The 15,600-nt window shown below is 42.4% G+C and overlaps 2 protein-coding genes across 2 annotated transcripts; both read left to right on the top strand.

The window, feature by feature from the left end:
• Positions 1 to 50: 50 nt before the first annotated feature.
• Positions 51 to 1,529, top strand: LOC311054154 (UTP--glucose-1-phosphate uridylyltransferase-like; the record flags this gene model as incomplete). The annotated part of the gene is made up of 1 exon (XM_084070033.1): positions 51 to 1,529. One exon carries the CDS (start codon positions 51 to 53, stop codon positions 1,527 to 1,529), a length of 1,479 nt encoding a protein of 492 aa, XP_083926159.1.
• An 8,466-nt stretch (positions 1,530 to 9,995) lies between these two features.
• LOC311053178 (uncharacterized protein) lies at positions 9,996 to 14,906 on the top strand. Its single transcript, XM_084068629.1, has 5 exons — positions 9,996 to 10,238; positions 11,881 to 12,213; positions 12,950 to 13,149; positions 13,313 to 13,439; positions 13,620 to 14,906. Exons 1-5 carry the CDS (start codon positions 10,002 to 10,004, stop codon positions 14,040 to 14,042), a joined length of 1,320 nt encoding a protein of 439 aa, XP_083924755.1. The 5' UTR covers positions 9,996 to 10,001; the 3' UTR covers positions 14,043 to 14,906.
• The last annotated feature ends 694 nt before the right edge of the window (positions 14,907 to 15,600 follow it).

Raw genomic sequence — 15,600 nt, 5'->3', positions numbered from 1 at the left:
AGGCCACCCATCTCTATTATTTCCGACAGCATCAACAGCAATACAGTATGATGTCTCAGTTCCAGGACGTGATGCGGCAACAGCTGGAGAGCTCCATGCACGGAGAACTGGAGAAGCTACTGGACACAATATCAACGGCCGCCGAGAGGGAGCTGTGCAGGAAAGACCTTGAAGGTTTCAAGAAGCTGTTCCTCAGGTTTCTTCAGGTGAAGGGACCATCCATCGAATGGAACAAGATACAGCAACCCGCAGAAGATTTAATCCAGCCCTATGAAAAAATAGCTGCTCATGGCCTCCCGAACAGCAGTGTGGTTGACAGTCTCAACAAGCTTGTGGTGTTGAAACTTAATGGAGGTCTGGGGACCAGCATGGGGTGCATGGGCCCAAAGAGCCTCATTACCGTCCGCAACATGAACACCTTCCTGGACCTCACTGTGCAACAGATGGAGCATTTGAACAAGACGTACAACACGGATGTTCCTCTTGTTCTCATGAACTCTTTCAACACGGACGAGGACACAAAGAAGACTCTGTATAAGTATGCTCATCACCGTGTCAAGATACACACCTTCACCCAGAGCAGGTACCCACGCATCAACAAGGAGTCCCTTCTGCCAGTGGCCATGGGCATGACCGATCAGGACACAGATGTGTGGTACCCGCCTGGCCACGGAGATGTCTTCGCCAGTTTGTACAACTCTGGCCTGCTGGACCAACTCATAGCCCTGGGAAAGGAATACATCTTTGTGTCCAACATCGACAACCTGGGAGCCTCCGTGGACCTCCACATCCTGCACCACCTGGTCAGCCAGTCCAATGGCAATCGCTGCGATTTCATCATGGAAGTGACAAACAGAACTAAAGCTGACATTAAAGGTGGAACCCTGGTCCAGTATGAAGGTAAACTGCGGCTGTTGGAAATTTCCCAGGTTCCAGAGGCTCACATTGATGAGTTCAAGTCCATCACCAAGTTTAAAATCTTCAACACCAACAATTTGTGGATCTCTCTAAATGCCATCAAGAGGCTGCAGGAACAGAATGCCATAGACATGGAGATCATAGTTAACCCCAAGATGCTGTACAGTGGTCAGAACGTGATCCAGCTTGAGACCGCCGTGGGTGCGGCCATCAAGTGCTTCAACAACGCCATGGGCATCAATGTGCCACGCGGCCGCTTCCTGCCCGTCAAAACCACCTCTGACCTGCTATTGGTCATGTCCAACCTGTACAGCCTGGAGGCAGGCTCTCTCATCATGAACAGCAACAGAGAGATCCCCACCACACCCCACATCAAACTGGGAGACTCCTTTAAAAAGGTGCAGGAGTACCTGAGGAGGTTTCAGAGCATCCCTGACATGCTGGAGCTAGACCACCTTACAGTGTCTGGAGACATCACCTTCGGCAAACATGTTTCACTGAAGGGAACAGTAATCATCATTGCCAACCAAGGGGCCCAAATCAATATTCCTCCTGGCTCCATGCTGGAAAATAAAATTGTGTCTGGCAACCTCTGCATCCTGGACCACTAAGGCCTTCTCCCTTTCCTCCCCTTCAGCGTCCAACCTTCATTGTCATACATCATGTGACCAAGACACCTTCATCCCAGTCGTGTTTTCTTTATAGGCCTACCTTATGACATATGAGGGGAATTCAGTTTCAGCTTCACCCAGCTGATGGCTACTCAGATGGTTACAATGAGCACTCACTCAAGGGGTAGCAGTTAAGTGTCTTGCTCAGAGACATACTTCAACACAGAGGTGAACCAGCGATCTTCTGATTACCAGACAGCTTCTCTTTTATCACAAGGGGTGACTGTAGGTTAACGTGCCACTAACATACACACTAACATACAGTCGCCCCTTGTGATTTATTTGGTAGACTCATCCACACGTTGCACCGTCCGTGTTGGCAAGCTGTGTGGTGAACGAAATAGGTTATCATGTGAAGCAAAATGAATAATTTTATACTTCATTAGCAGTTTGCAAAAAAAAGCACAGGAAAGTACAGTTCAATACAAGGTCAGCTAAAAGGATTTAAAACCCAAGAAAGCCTATGGCTTGTTTCCCTTGGGGTCCTTTCTACTCAATTCATAGACATCTAATGACAGACAGATATACAATATATGCAAAACATCATAAAAACAGTTTGAAAACAGAAAAAAATCACACCCAGTGTGAAGTGAGCGGTGTTATTTAGTTGTTATTTAGAAACAACAGTGGTGGAAGATCACTTAAAAAAAAGAAGGATTTTTTTGAAGTGCGTGGTGATATTTATAGGTTATTATTTCATCATGCGTCTCGCTAGCCAATCAAAGCAAAGGGTCTTTCTGCTTGCCGTGTGTTTAAGTTTACTGTGTGCGTGTTTAGTCTTTTTAGTCATCAGTCTGGGTGAAGGTTAGCTTGGCTTAGTTTCCCCTGCATATGGTTGACCGTTGCCTGCCTGCCCCCTTTGAACCCGGATGTAGCCCCCTTGTCCTTTTGTTGTGAGTAATTATTTGTGTTGGTTACTTGGGAGGGCAATATTTGTTATATATTATAGTATCTTGTGGTTTTATGATTGGATTGTATTACGCTGAGTTTGATATTTTAAAGAGTCCTTTATTAAACACATGTACTGAAACTGAAATGTTCTGTGCTAAACTTAAATAAACTTCCATATGTTTGGGGGAATTCATGTCTCAGTCTCATTAAAGAACTTGTGCATATTGGGGAACCTGATCTAGAGGTATTCATTTATTATAATTTCCTTGATACAAACATCATCAAGGTGGCGTAGTCATACATCATTGTTAAAAGTAGATCCCTTGCTCGACACCAGGTTACAAGTGTATCGAATAAACAAGATCCAATAAGACAAGAGCTCGTACAACTAATTGACAACAAGTAGGCAAGGCAAAGAGGAAGGGTAGTGTTTCCTGAAGAGGTGGGTTTTCAGCCTGTGGCGAAAGATGGGCGGTGACTCTGCAGTTCATTCCACCACTGTGGGGCCAGAACAGAAAAAAAACTGTGACCGGGTAGATCGTCCAGAAGGACCCCTGAGTGACGAGGCAATCAGTCGTCCCGAGGCGGCAGACCGAAGTGGTCGGGCAGGGGTGTAAGCCTTGACCATAGTCTGGAGGTAAGAAGGAGCTGTTCCTTTCACTGCCCTATAGGCTAGCTGGATGCAGGGATTTTCGAGACAGGGTTTTTCACGCGAGGCGCTCCTCCTTGCGAGGACAAGGAGGCGCGAGGCGGGGCTTTGATGCGAGGAGGTGAGGATGAGGCGTGAGGCGGGGCTTTGATGCGAGGTGGACCTGGCTTCTGTTGTTCCCCCCCACATAGCAACCAGGAAGCTATGCTAGGGGAACGCTGAACACACGTTCACACGCACACGAGATAATAGTTATTGTCCATGACGGAGGCGCGCCGACTTAGCAGAGCTTGAGGCCGAGGGGGCGCGCCCGAGCGCCTCTCCAGGCGCGAGTGCCCGTGCCGACGGGCCTCAAATCAGCGCCGTCCGAGTTGTAAACCGATAGAGTGAGAATAGATCTTTTCATGGATTACTATCCACGTGTACGCGTGTGTGTGTCGTGGATAAACTAAAACAAATGTTAAAAGCCAGAACACAATAAAACTAGACGCGTCGCAATTCCGGGGAAATTGCAGAGTGTGGTTGCGCCGACGCCGGTCGCGGGTCGCGGCCGCCGGGACTCGAGGAATAGGCCGGGAGGAATAACGTCGGAGGCTGCGCCAATGACATTGTCACGTCTCTCATGAGATCGCTTGCGTTTCATTTTGAAAGGATCGATCCACCCCGAAATAATGTTTTTGCATCAAACGGTTACATTTTGCGCATTTGTGGCGCCCCCTATGGGTCAAAGTGGAAATGCTTTTGGGAATTTGTTGAGTAAACCACCCTCGACATGTGATTCGAATTTGGGATTGACCGGACGTTTCGTTCGTGATTTCTGGCATTTTTGGTAAAACGGGCCCCTCCCGCTAACTTTGGAAGCCATTTACGGACGGACGGTACGGACTATCAAAATTCCGCTTGGATAGGTTTATCGCATGGGTCCATAGATCACGTGTACCGATTTGTGTGAGATTTGGAAAAAAATTGAAGGAAAAGGAGCAAAAAGTGTGTTTTGAAGAAAATTCAAAATGGCGGAAAATCTATCCTGACGCAAATGGGCGTGGCCTATATGGGAAGATGCGTCGTGACCCAAGGAATCCAGGGAAAAAGAAATTTTGATTTTACGACCTACGGTTCAAGAGTTATAGGCCAAAAGGTAAAGGGGGCTGTTATAGCGCCACCATGTGGCCGACTGGTGTGATTATTTTCATAATAATTTTTCAAAAAACTATTAACCTCCCCTCCAAATCTTGTAACTGTAGCCCTTACGGTGTCCGAGAAAAAAATACTTGAATGGGAGTTTTTGCAATTCCCATTAAAGTGGATGGGGACATTTAATGCACAAATAAATCAATATCAAAAAATCTATCCTGACGCAAATGGGCGTGGCCTATATGGGGAGATGCGTAGTGACCCAAGGAATCCAGGTGAAAAGAAATTTTGATTTTCGGACCTACGGTTCAAGAGTTACAGGCCAAAACGTAAAGGGGGCTGTTATAGCGCCACCATGAGGCCGAATGGTGTGATATTTTTTTCAATAATTTCGGACAATATCATGAATTATCCCTCCAAATCTGATAACTCTAGCTCTTACGGTTTCTGAGAAAAAAATACTTGAATTTGAGTTTTGTCACTTTTCCATTAAAGCGGATGGGGCAAATTTAATGCACTAATAAATCAATATCAATTAAACTATTCAAACAATCTCTTAGCCCTATACAAGCGCACGATTCCCGATTTAGACGGTCATTTTGATATATGGCACAACATTAGGGGATAAAAACTGTGGGAGGAGATGCGTCTGAAAAAAAGTTTATCTATAAATAAATAAAGAAATAAAGAGTATAGAGTACTATAGTCTGGTTGCCCTGTTGGGCAACCACACTAATTATCTTAAGTCATTTCAATAAACCAAATTGAAAGCATGAGCGTGTGTGCGCACGCGCGTGCACGTTCATGTCTATGCATGTCTATGCACGTTGCATAGACGTTCTAGTCTGGTGTGGCTTGCATTGCCCTCTAGTGTTGGTTCTACAGAATTGCCTGGGGGGTGGGTGAAAACGAGCGCTCCTTTTTCAATGTCCCTGGAATGCTAATGACCATAATACTTTTTAGTTACACATCTCTTATGCTGGCTACATGTAGGCCTACTGACCAGGATATTGACAAGGACATCACCAGCTTATTAAGCTTTTTTCATCTTTTTTACGTTGTCAGACTGTTTACATCAAAATCCATGTGATGTGACACAATCAATGTCCCCCCTCCCCAACCCAGCACATAAAAACAGGAAAAAAGAAAAAAAGACGCACAAACACCCAAAAGAAGAAAAAGGTGAGGAAATAGATAAATAAATAAACAGGGGAATAAATACATTTGGAAATAAATAAATGCAAAATTAAGTAATTTGTCACACACATAGAGTACATACTTTTTATTTTATTTTCTAATGTTTTTTTTGTATATTTTTTATTTTCTCATGCCTTTTTTGTACATAATGGTATATCTTTTTTCCTCTGTATTCTTATGTTGATTTTTGAACTGTTTGGTTGCTACTATATATGTCTATGAAATAAATTCAAGGACCCCAACGGAAACAAGCCCGCAAGGACTTTTTTGGCCGGACCTTTTAGACAAAAGCATTATAAATGTAACTGTGTTGTTTTACATTCTTTTGCCTAATAAAAATGTCAATCAATCAATCAATCAATCAATGCATTTATTTATTTATCTATTTCTGTGCATATTTATTTATTTTCAAATTAACCTGCGCCTTTATTTCTACATTAATTTCTTTATTATTTCATTATTCCTTTGTTTATGTTTTTAAATATGGCAGCTCTGGCCCTCAATCTTTGCCTCTACAGGATATGACATAATAATGTACGAGTGAGGTGTATATGTTACAGGGAAATTGGCATTCACGGCGCACGACGGAAGGTTGTTGTAAACAAGCCGGGCAACATCATTTGTGTTGTATAGCTTCGTTTAAATGCGTAATGCATAGTTTTATGTGGAAATTAACCGTTTTTCAATGGTTTTCAAGAGCTTCTTTTTGAGCGGTGCAACTGCTCCTATAAGTGGGTTTAGGACCCATCCGTGGTAAAAGTTTTTCTTTCCGTCGTGAAAATGTCTATGGCCGTTTCTCAATACCCGAACTTGTCTGTACTCCCGTCCTCACGAACTCGTGATACGTCATCAGTCGCTGCCAAAGTACTGTTCCAATTCTAAGTTCGCATTTGCCTAAGTACAGACAAAATACCCGGATGGGAACTTGATCCGCCCCCTTTACCGAGCATGCTTCAGACTAGACTCGCAGATGACTTTTCACAGCAGATTGCCCAGAATGCAACACCGCACCGGACCGGAGCGCTTGAAAAACAGGACCAATATGGCGGACACGGACCGCGGTAAGAAATGTCCGAATTATTTTTTTGTTTTGCCACAGAATGTAATTTTAAGATTTATTTTAGGCTTGAATGTTGTTAATTAACTTCAAATCTGTGGCTGATTTGTGCACCGAACTTTCGGACGTTTGTGTAGCCGGCTAGCCGCTGTTAACCCGGCAGCAGATGACCGGCCCGTCAGACCACTGTACCCCGCCTATGAAGCCTCATTTGCGGCCAGTCCTTTTGAAAGTGTCCGCTGGTTCAGCTGGGTCTTCTTTGTAGTGGTTCAAATGAGATCTAATTAGTTGTGGATATATTTATTGGACTTCTATAGTCTCAGCCAATATTGGGGAGATAGAACTGCCTCTGACTAATGTTTGATATGTGTTTATGCGAGTAGTATTAACGTTATTTTACTTCAATTGAAGGTATGCGTCCAGGGAGTTCATTCTGCGCTGAGCTGTCAACGAGACTTTTCACCAAGCAAGAGGACTTCATCCAGAGAAATATTCATGTGTTTATCAGTTGTGGAAAAAGTACTCACATTTTTTACTTGAGTAAAAGTAACAATACTGCAATGTAGAAATACTCTGTTACAAGCAGAAGTCCGGAATTAAAAATGTACTTGAGTAAAAGTACAAAAGTTGGTATAAAAATGCACTTAAATACCAAAAGTTGAAAGTAATCCTTATGCAGAATGTCCCATTTCACAAGTTTTCTAATGTATAAAATGTATAGAAATCTTTTGAAAATAGCAGACCTACAAGTCCTACAAGTGAGCTTGTAGATCGGCTATTTTCTAATGGTTCAAATGTAGATATGGCTCAAGTGGTTAATGTATGTTTTGTAATAATAATCTGAATCTACAAAGTAACTAGTAATTAAAGTTTTCAAATAACTGTAGTGGAGTAAAAGTACAATATTTGCCTCTGAGGCATAGTGGAGTAAGAGTAGGCTACTGAAAATTGGAAATATACCAGTAAAGTAAAACTACCTCAAAGGTAGCCTACTAACTATACAGTTATACGGTACTTTATACTGTTATACAGTAAATATACTTAGTTACTTTCCACCACTGGTGTTTATTAATATTTATCAAGCTTGATTCATGTCGTACGCCTGTACATCATTCATGTATTTTTTATTTTGTCATTCCATCAATTTCACTCTGGTTATTTATATTTTGGAAATAAAATTTGAGGTCCACTCTTATTTGTGTGCGATTTTGTCTGACTAGGCCACTTTGACTTTTGTATGTGTGAATGTAAGTTTTAACTTCTTTTGATGTGCAGACCTATTATTAATTATAGTGTAGCCTACTTAGGCTATTTACTTTTAACTAATATAATCCACAATGACGGCACTATATTTTCAAATGTGTTAATAGCCTTAGGCTAAATGTTATGTGTGTGTGTGTGTGTGTGTGTATATATGTTTATTCGGTTATATATGTTTATTCTGTTTAGTTTTATATTCTATAATATACCACTCACTCAATACACAAGTGATACCTAGGGGGAAACATTTTTTTTTTTTTTTAAAAGCCAGAGAAGTGCCATATTACAACATCACGTCGCCTCGCTCGCCAGCCTCCCGTTCTGATCAACTTTATTCCACACGGGTAATTATTTGGTCCAGTGCTCCCAGACCCTTGCCAACCCAGGCTTCTCACCCGCAATCGCCTCCTGACTCCAGCAGGTATGAGGTATGCCAACGGATACAGGATAGGTGGGCACTATGGACATCTGGGCACCTCGATGTAAAACTGGCTATTTTGTCCAAAATGTTAAAACATGAAATATTTCAAATATGGTTTTATTTAAAGTACAGTATACATGATGTGAACATGCACGGTACATCATCATCAGACTTAATTAAGTCTAATAGTAATAAGTGTAACCATTTGAAACCTCTGCAGCGGAGGGCTGCGCCGAAATGAGGTTCCACAGCGTCGCGTGCAGGCAAGTGACGACACGGGCGAAAATTGGTCACTATGCATGATTATTACATTTTCCTGCACATCGTATCCAAACAGTAAAGGTAGTCCAGATGTTTTACATTTTAGCGGCCAAGAAAATGTTACCGACGCGTTGAAACAAGCGTTTAAATCGCTTATTTAGTCAGCCTGTGCCATGTTTTCCCAGTGCAATCTTACTGGAGCAGTACAGCGCATGCGGACGGGGGTTGACTGGCCACAGGCTGACTAAAAAAGCGATTTAAACGCTTGATTCAACCCGTCGTTGAAAATGACTTGGACGATAAAATGTAAAACATCTGAGAGATGCTTTTCCGGCACCCGACGCTTGTAACACCCTGCCTGCCCCTGTGTGCCCTGTCTGCTCAAAGTGCAGGGGCAAAATCGTCCTGGGGAAATGGCTCGGTAATTCTCAATAGACTTATCAGCCGTTGTTGCGCGACCCCCCCGCCCGCTTAACCCCCGATTGGAGTTAAACTATCAGACGTTATCCTTCAACTTCTTATTTATGCTCTCAAATGACTGGATATACAGGTTTTGTAGCAATTGTAGAAATATTAGACCTTGGTTGTCGAATGTTTAAGCATGTTATAATCATATAGGCTACTTTACCTTAGAACATTTTTCAAATATTTAATTTATTAACATTTGGGACAAAATAGACAATTTTACATCGAGGTGCCCAGATGCCCTTTGTGCCCACCTATCCTGTTATACCCTGGTGGGTCTGTAAGTCATTTATTTGTTACACAAACACAATCGGTCAGTATCATAATAAATACATACCAAATGACATATTTCTATACGTTTGTTTCTGAGAGTAGGCTAAATACATTAAATTAACAAAAACGATGTTTTAACATTTATATTTATATATATATATATATATATATATATATATATATATATATATATATATATATATATATATATATATATATATATATATATATATATATATATACGTTAATATATCTTATGTTCATATAATATCATTATATTGTAAAATGTAGGCTACGTTATGTTCTGTTGTACAAAAAACAGATCTACAAGCTAACACCGCGTCGCTCAGCGATGCGTTGTTAGCTTGCAGATCTGCTCTGAGCATATCCACACTGTGGACGAGCTGAGATGGTGACGTCACCGAGAACGGTGCGTTCCAACTACCGTACTCCCGTCCTCGCGACCTCGCAAGTTTATACTCCCGAGGCGAACTTGCAAGTCTGAACTTCCAAGGACGCAAGTCCGTGCTTCCCAAGTTCGGGTATTGAGAAACGGCCATATAAAATGTGTCTTTCGCTATGACGCCATGCTGTGTAAAACACGCCCATTGGCTAAGCTTTGCAGGGCGTGCTGTGATTGGCTAGCGAGACACATGATGAAATTAATAACTCATAAATAGCACCGCTCACTTCGGACTGGGTGTGATTTTACTCTAGAGGGTACTCTTATTCTGAAGAGATCGTCCACCGGAAGACCTATCGTTTCCCCGTTATTGTTGCTCACGGAACACAGATCCGGGCAACATGGCTTCGCCAGTAGAGCACAGTCTCTCATCTGTTGAGACTAGAAGAAATGGCCCTGGGTTCATTATGTTAGCGCTGCACAACATCATTTCGGCTGAAGTACATTTTCGACATTTATTTGATTCAAAACAACGCCTGAGAGACATCAGGAGGAGTTTGGAGGAGGACCTGAAGACCTCCAGAGAGAAGTACGAGTCGGACAGGAGCCGCAGATGGAGGCGTCACATGCGGAGGAAGGTGGTGTATTGTCTCCTCCAGCCTAGCTCTGGTCCATGGACCATTAGAAGGAGACAAGAGTTCTCCTTAACGCTATGGGACTTTCTATCCTCCCCCCTCATACCCGCGGCAGCGCAGGCTGCGCAGTCTCTCGTCTGTAGTAGAAATAAAACATACGCTTTCGCTTCTCACCAAAACAAAGACGATTTTATGGAGTTGAAAGTCTACTCTACTTTGTGGAAACACTCTGAGCCCCCCACCTCACGTCTAAAACACACTTTTTGGCCAGAAAAGAAAATATTTCACTGGAAGGAAAACATGTTTTTGGCTACTCCACTGCGCCCTCTACAGATCTGGTTAATGGAATTTTTCTATTGACCAGATTTTTCCTTCTGAAATGTTTTCTTTTCTGGCCAAAAAGTGTATTTTAGACGTGAGGTGGGGGGCAAAGTGTCCTACTAGTAGAGTAGGCTTTCAACTCTATAAAACCGTCTTTGTTTTGGTAAATAACGAAAGTGTATATATATATATTTTTTTATTCATTGGGATCCCCCTGTACCTGTCAAAATACTTCAAAAACGTAAATGAAGTCCACTATCACAATACCAGAGGCAGCTCCACGGGTCATGTTCAAGTTGAACATGATCCGTGGAGCTGCCTCTGGTATTCAACCCAGATTTGGCACAACAAAGGGAATGAACTCTTTCTCATGCTATACAACAAAAATGTGGAATGCCCTACCAAAAGGAGTAAAGGAGTGTAAAACCCTACTCACTTTCAAAACGGCCCTAAAGAAACACCTTCAGGAGGCTGCAATTCCAAACTGGCCCATGTCAAAGTGTTAACCTAACCCCCCCCCCCCCCTTATCTTTTCTTTTGTACATATTTCTTATGTCTCATACCAGTAACCTGTAAACTGATTGTATGACGTTCTGTATAGTCGTGTATATCTGTCTGTCTCTTATATGTCATCATGATTTGTGTGTGTGGGAACTCATTTTAAACAAGCTTAGTGCTTTACGAGTTATCCAATGCAGTAGACCTTGTATTGTACTGTTTCTCATTTCTTACTAAATAAAGTACATCAATCAATCAATCAATCAATCAATACCAACAGCCGAGAACAGTGTTGCCATGTCCGCTTATTATAAGCGACTTTGGGCTTGTTTTTCTGTAAAGTTGCTTCTAAATATTGTTGTTGTTTTTTTTTTTGCTTGTTTCTTAAGTGTTGTTGCTTATTTTGGGTTTTTCATGTGGCATGCATTTGTCTGCAGACCCCCATCTGAAAATATTTTATGTCAGGGACCCTGGACCCATATACTACAAGATTTGTGGTGTTAAAATGTTTAAAAATTATTCCACATTTTCTTCAAGATTTTTTGAAAATAGCAGATCTATGCGACGCGTTGTGAGCTTGTAGATCGGCTATTTTCAAATAGCCGCTGCATATTCTTTGAGACACACATCCGAGTTTTTGCCGGTTCAAACAAGGGAATCACGTGACGTTGATTCCCTTCTCGTATTCGCTCACACTAGGACATGACCTATGTGTAGGCAGAAGAATTGGTTTGTAGTAGGGCTCATGTTGCCTAGTCGCTTCTTTTGGGCTTGTTTTCATAGACCCGTTTGCTTGTGTCTCTTGCAAAACCTGGCAACACTGAAGGTGGTGTATTGTCTCCTCCGGCCGAGAAGCCTGGAGAGAAACCAATGGAAGGTGGAGAGGCCACACGGACAGAAGTTCTGGTCCGGCGTTCTCAACAACTTCGACGGGGAACAGTGGAGGGAGCACTTCAGAATGTCGCGCAGCACGTTCGAGTACGTGCTCCAGCTCGTTGAGGGGAGCCTCCAGAAGAAGACCACCCACTGGAGGAAGCCCATCGAGCCCCGACGGAGGTTGGCTATAGTGGTGTGGTGGTACGCCACGCCGAGTGAGTACCGGCGCATCAGCTCTCTGTTCGGGGTGGGAACATCGACAGTGTGCAAGTTAGTGCGCCAGGTAACTTTGAAAACCACACAATCTGTATACTCGTATAGTATGGCATATACCACTGGTTCTCAAACTTTTTCATGTCAAGGACCCCCAAATTGACATGTATTTGGCCGAGGACCGGGGACCCCCCATCTCAACATATTTTTGTACCAGGGAGCCCCAAAAGAGAAGATTTATGCTTAAAAAAAGCAAAATTATTAAAAACTTTCACAACATTTGATATTTTTCAGATTTTCAAAAATAGCAGATGTCACAGCGTGGTACGAAGTGACGTGCCGTGAGCTTGTACATCTGCTATTTTTTAATAGCCAACATAGGAAAAAAACAGGAAAAGTGGTTAAAATGATTGTGATGCTATATTAACTACTTTTGCTGGGGACCCCCTGGGGGTCCCCGGTCCTCACTTTGAGAACCAGTGGCAAATACTGTTAATAAAGCTGCAATCCGGAACTTGTACTTTTGGGGGGGACCGAAAATATTTATTAACCCACTATATAATTTTACTCTTTAAACTTGCATAATGGCAATATTTGACATTGTTGTAACTTTGTTTCTTTGAGTAGACAAAAATGGAATGATATTATAATGAGCATTAGTGAGGACCAATTATATGAAGATAAAAATGGGTGAAGTGGGTTAAGTGGTCCTTTTAAATTTAAGAAGCTGATACCTGGCTGCAGATATCAGGTTATTGTCAGTGGATAAATTAACACTGAGGATTTTACTGTGCATCCTATGCCAGGTGACCACAGCTTTGAAGACCAACCTGGCTGAACGTTTCATGTGCCTACCGAAAGGAGAGCGTCTTCAGGAGACACTTAGTGGGTTTTCTGACCGTGGTTATCCTATGTGTGCTGGTGCCATTGATACAACCCACATTCCTATCATCGGTCCCAAGGATGACCACATTGTGCTGCAGGCTGTGGTGGATCACAAGTTCTGGTAAGTTGTAACGGGCACGATTGTAAAAATGTGTGAGTGGTTATTTTGCCAAATTGGAGATGTGTTATTAATTTTAGCTGCATTTATTCTTTATATCCTAGTCTGAAATGCGCTTTATATATATTTTTTTATTTTAAATTACTACAATTTTCATTTTTCTTAGCTTCACAGATATATGTATAAGCTGGCCTATAAGCTGTCCTGACCGCACACATGATGCTCGAGTGTTGGCCAACTCCCCCTTGTATAGAATGGCTGAAGACCAAGATGGTTATCTGTTCCCCCGAGAGGTTTGCCATTTATTTGTAATTGCATTTATATAACCCTACAGGTAGTCTAACTCCTGTGACAGCCTTTTACCTGAAAACTATCTGACAGCATAAAGTCTGAAAATTACGCTTTCTGGTAAAGCAAGGCCACTCTCCAGAGTAACCCTACTCAAGCAAGCAATGTTGCCATTGTCTCCACAGACATCTTCGATGGTGAATGGAGTAGAAATTCCTGTACACCTCATCGGAGACTCTGCCTATCCATTGAAGAAGTGGCTGATGAAAGGCTTCACCAATCATCACAACCTGAACCAGGAACAGTGCAACTTCAACAAGCGTTTAAGCTCAGCTTGTGTGGTGGTTGAAAACGCCTTCTGCCGTCTCAAAGGTCGTTGGAGATGTCTGCTCAAGCGCAATGATGTAGATGTTGAACTCATGCCTGATATTGTTACAGCTTGTTGTATCCTGCACAATGTGTGTGAACTCAACAATGATGTCTTCTTACCTGAATGGAACACAGAGCTTAATGAACCAACACACAAGCCAGACCGTGATGTTTACCAGGGAGATATTTTGCTGCATAGTACACAAGATATTCGACAGGCAATGATGGAACTTTTGTAAGTGTGTTTCTGAGCATCAAGCATCAGCATCAAGGAAGGTGATACCAGGAGGCTGAACAGGCTAATTAAGAAAGCTGGTTCTGTATGAGGACCAAACTCCTGGCCATCATGGACACTCCCTCTCACTCCCTACATCAGTGGTTTTCATGTCAACAACCTCCAAATTGATACGTATTGGGCCGCAGGCCCCCATTCATAAAGAGTTGCTTATGCTAGGGACCCCCATAAGAGAAGATTTTTGTTGTTAGATTAGATATAGGTGGGGAAACAGTGCAGAGATTGAAACCTATGATCTAATAGTAATTCTTATACATTCTCTCATTGGGTTAACTTCTAGCTAGTGAAATAATAGTGAAATTAAACCACTTAAACCCTATACTTTGTTGACTGGTGTCCCCAAGGGTTTGTATCCCTCCCCCCCTCATATTTCCTTCTGTACCAAATCTCTGCCAGAAATAGCCATGGCGACATGAATTTGTAGATCTATTTCTACCGAATGTTTGCCTACAGTATTGTTACCAAATGTTTACCTCTAATGACCTGCCCAGGCCAGAATAGGGATGCTAGGGTTCATGTGATTAAATCTATAGGACTCACTGTTCATAGAGTTGATCTGCTGTTTGTCTAGCACCGGGGGCCTATTTCACGAAAGCAGAATTAGGGGTTAGGCCTGGATTTAATACCTATCCTGTCTTCATTTAGCCAGAATTAGCGATGAATCGGTTTCATGAAAGCTGAATTATCTTGCTAGATTAATTTAGCCAGAGCACCCTGGATAACTTTATCCATGACTCGATTTCATGAAAGAAAATTTACGCAATCCTACCTTAGTTACCATGGAAATGTTGCTGTGAAGTTAGCCTGGCAGGGACCAGGGATTAAGTAAGCTTGGCTGTTAGCCTGGCAGGGACCAGGCTAACAGCCAAGCTTACTTAATCCAGTGCCTTCTTCAAGTTTTTCCACAGTTAATTCAACACATGTGTTTGTATATGGACTCATTTTAATGACCCTGCATTCAAATACAATGAAATAAATACAATAAGATATAATCAATTTAATTATATTACTGAAATAGAGTGTGACCATGAATCATAATTGCTTCACAATGACTCGTGTGATATGTCATTGTCACTTATAATATAATCTTATGTTAACACTATAGTTGTGGGATCGCTAAAGCGATCACACTACTGTTATTGTCTAAATCAGGGGTTCCCAAACTGTGGTGCGCGAGCGCCCACCAGGGGGTGCGTGACCTGCCATCTAGGCAAACCAACCTAATTGGTTTGCATAGATGACGCCCCGGGGGGGTGCGTCATCTAGGTCAGGATGTAATAAGGGGTGCACAGCTAAATAAGTTTGGGAACCGCTGGTCTAAATCATGGTTCTCAAAGTGGTGTCCGCGGACCCCCAGGGGTCCTTGAGGGGGTTCCAGGGGGTCCCCATCTAAATGAGTTATTTCAGCATCAAGATCAACTTGACTACTTTTATCCTAAATATGTTATGGCTGGGATTTGAACCTCGGTCTCCCACGTTGTAATCTGAGTTCCCAGAAGTTT

Source organism: Gymnoscopelus microlampas (genome assembly GCF_963454915.1).
Source record: "Gymnoscopelus microlampas genome assembly, chromosome: 10".
NCBI lineage: Eukaryota > Metazoa > Chordata > Actinopteri > Myctophiformes > Myctophidae > Gymnoscopelus > Gymnoscopelus microlampas.
Note: the sequence above shows the minus strand (reverse complement) of the source record. Positions and strands in the feature narration are given on the sequence as shown.

Bases quoted from the DNA above. Each gene is read 5' to 3' on its own strand.
- LOC311053178 (XM_084068629.1), top strand. From the start codon at position 10,002: ATGGCTTCGCCAGTAGAGCACAGTCTCTCATCTGTTGAGACTAGAAGA. The intron at 12,214-12,949 runs GTAACTTTGAAA...ATCCTATGCCAG, and splicing joins TGTGCAAGTTAGTGCGCCAG to GTGACCACAGCTTTGAAGAC. The intron at 13,440-13,619 runs GTTTGCCATTTA...TTGTCTCCACAG, and splicing joins GTTATCTGTTCCCCCGAGAG to ACATCTTCGATGGTGAATGG.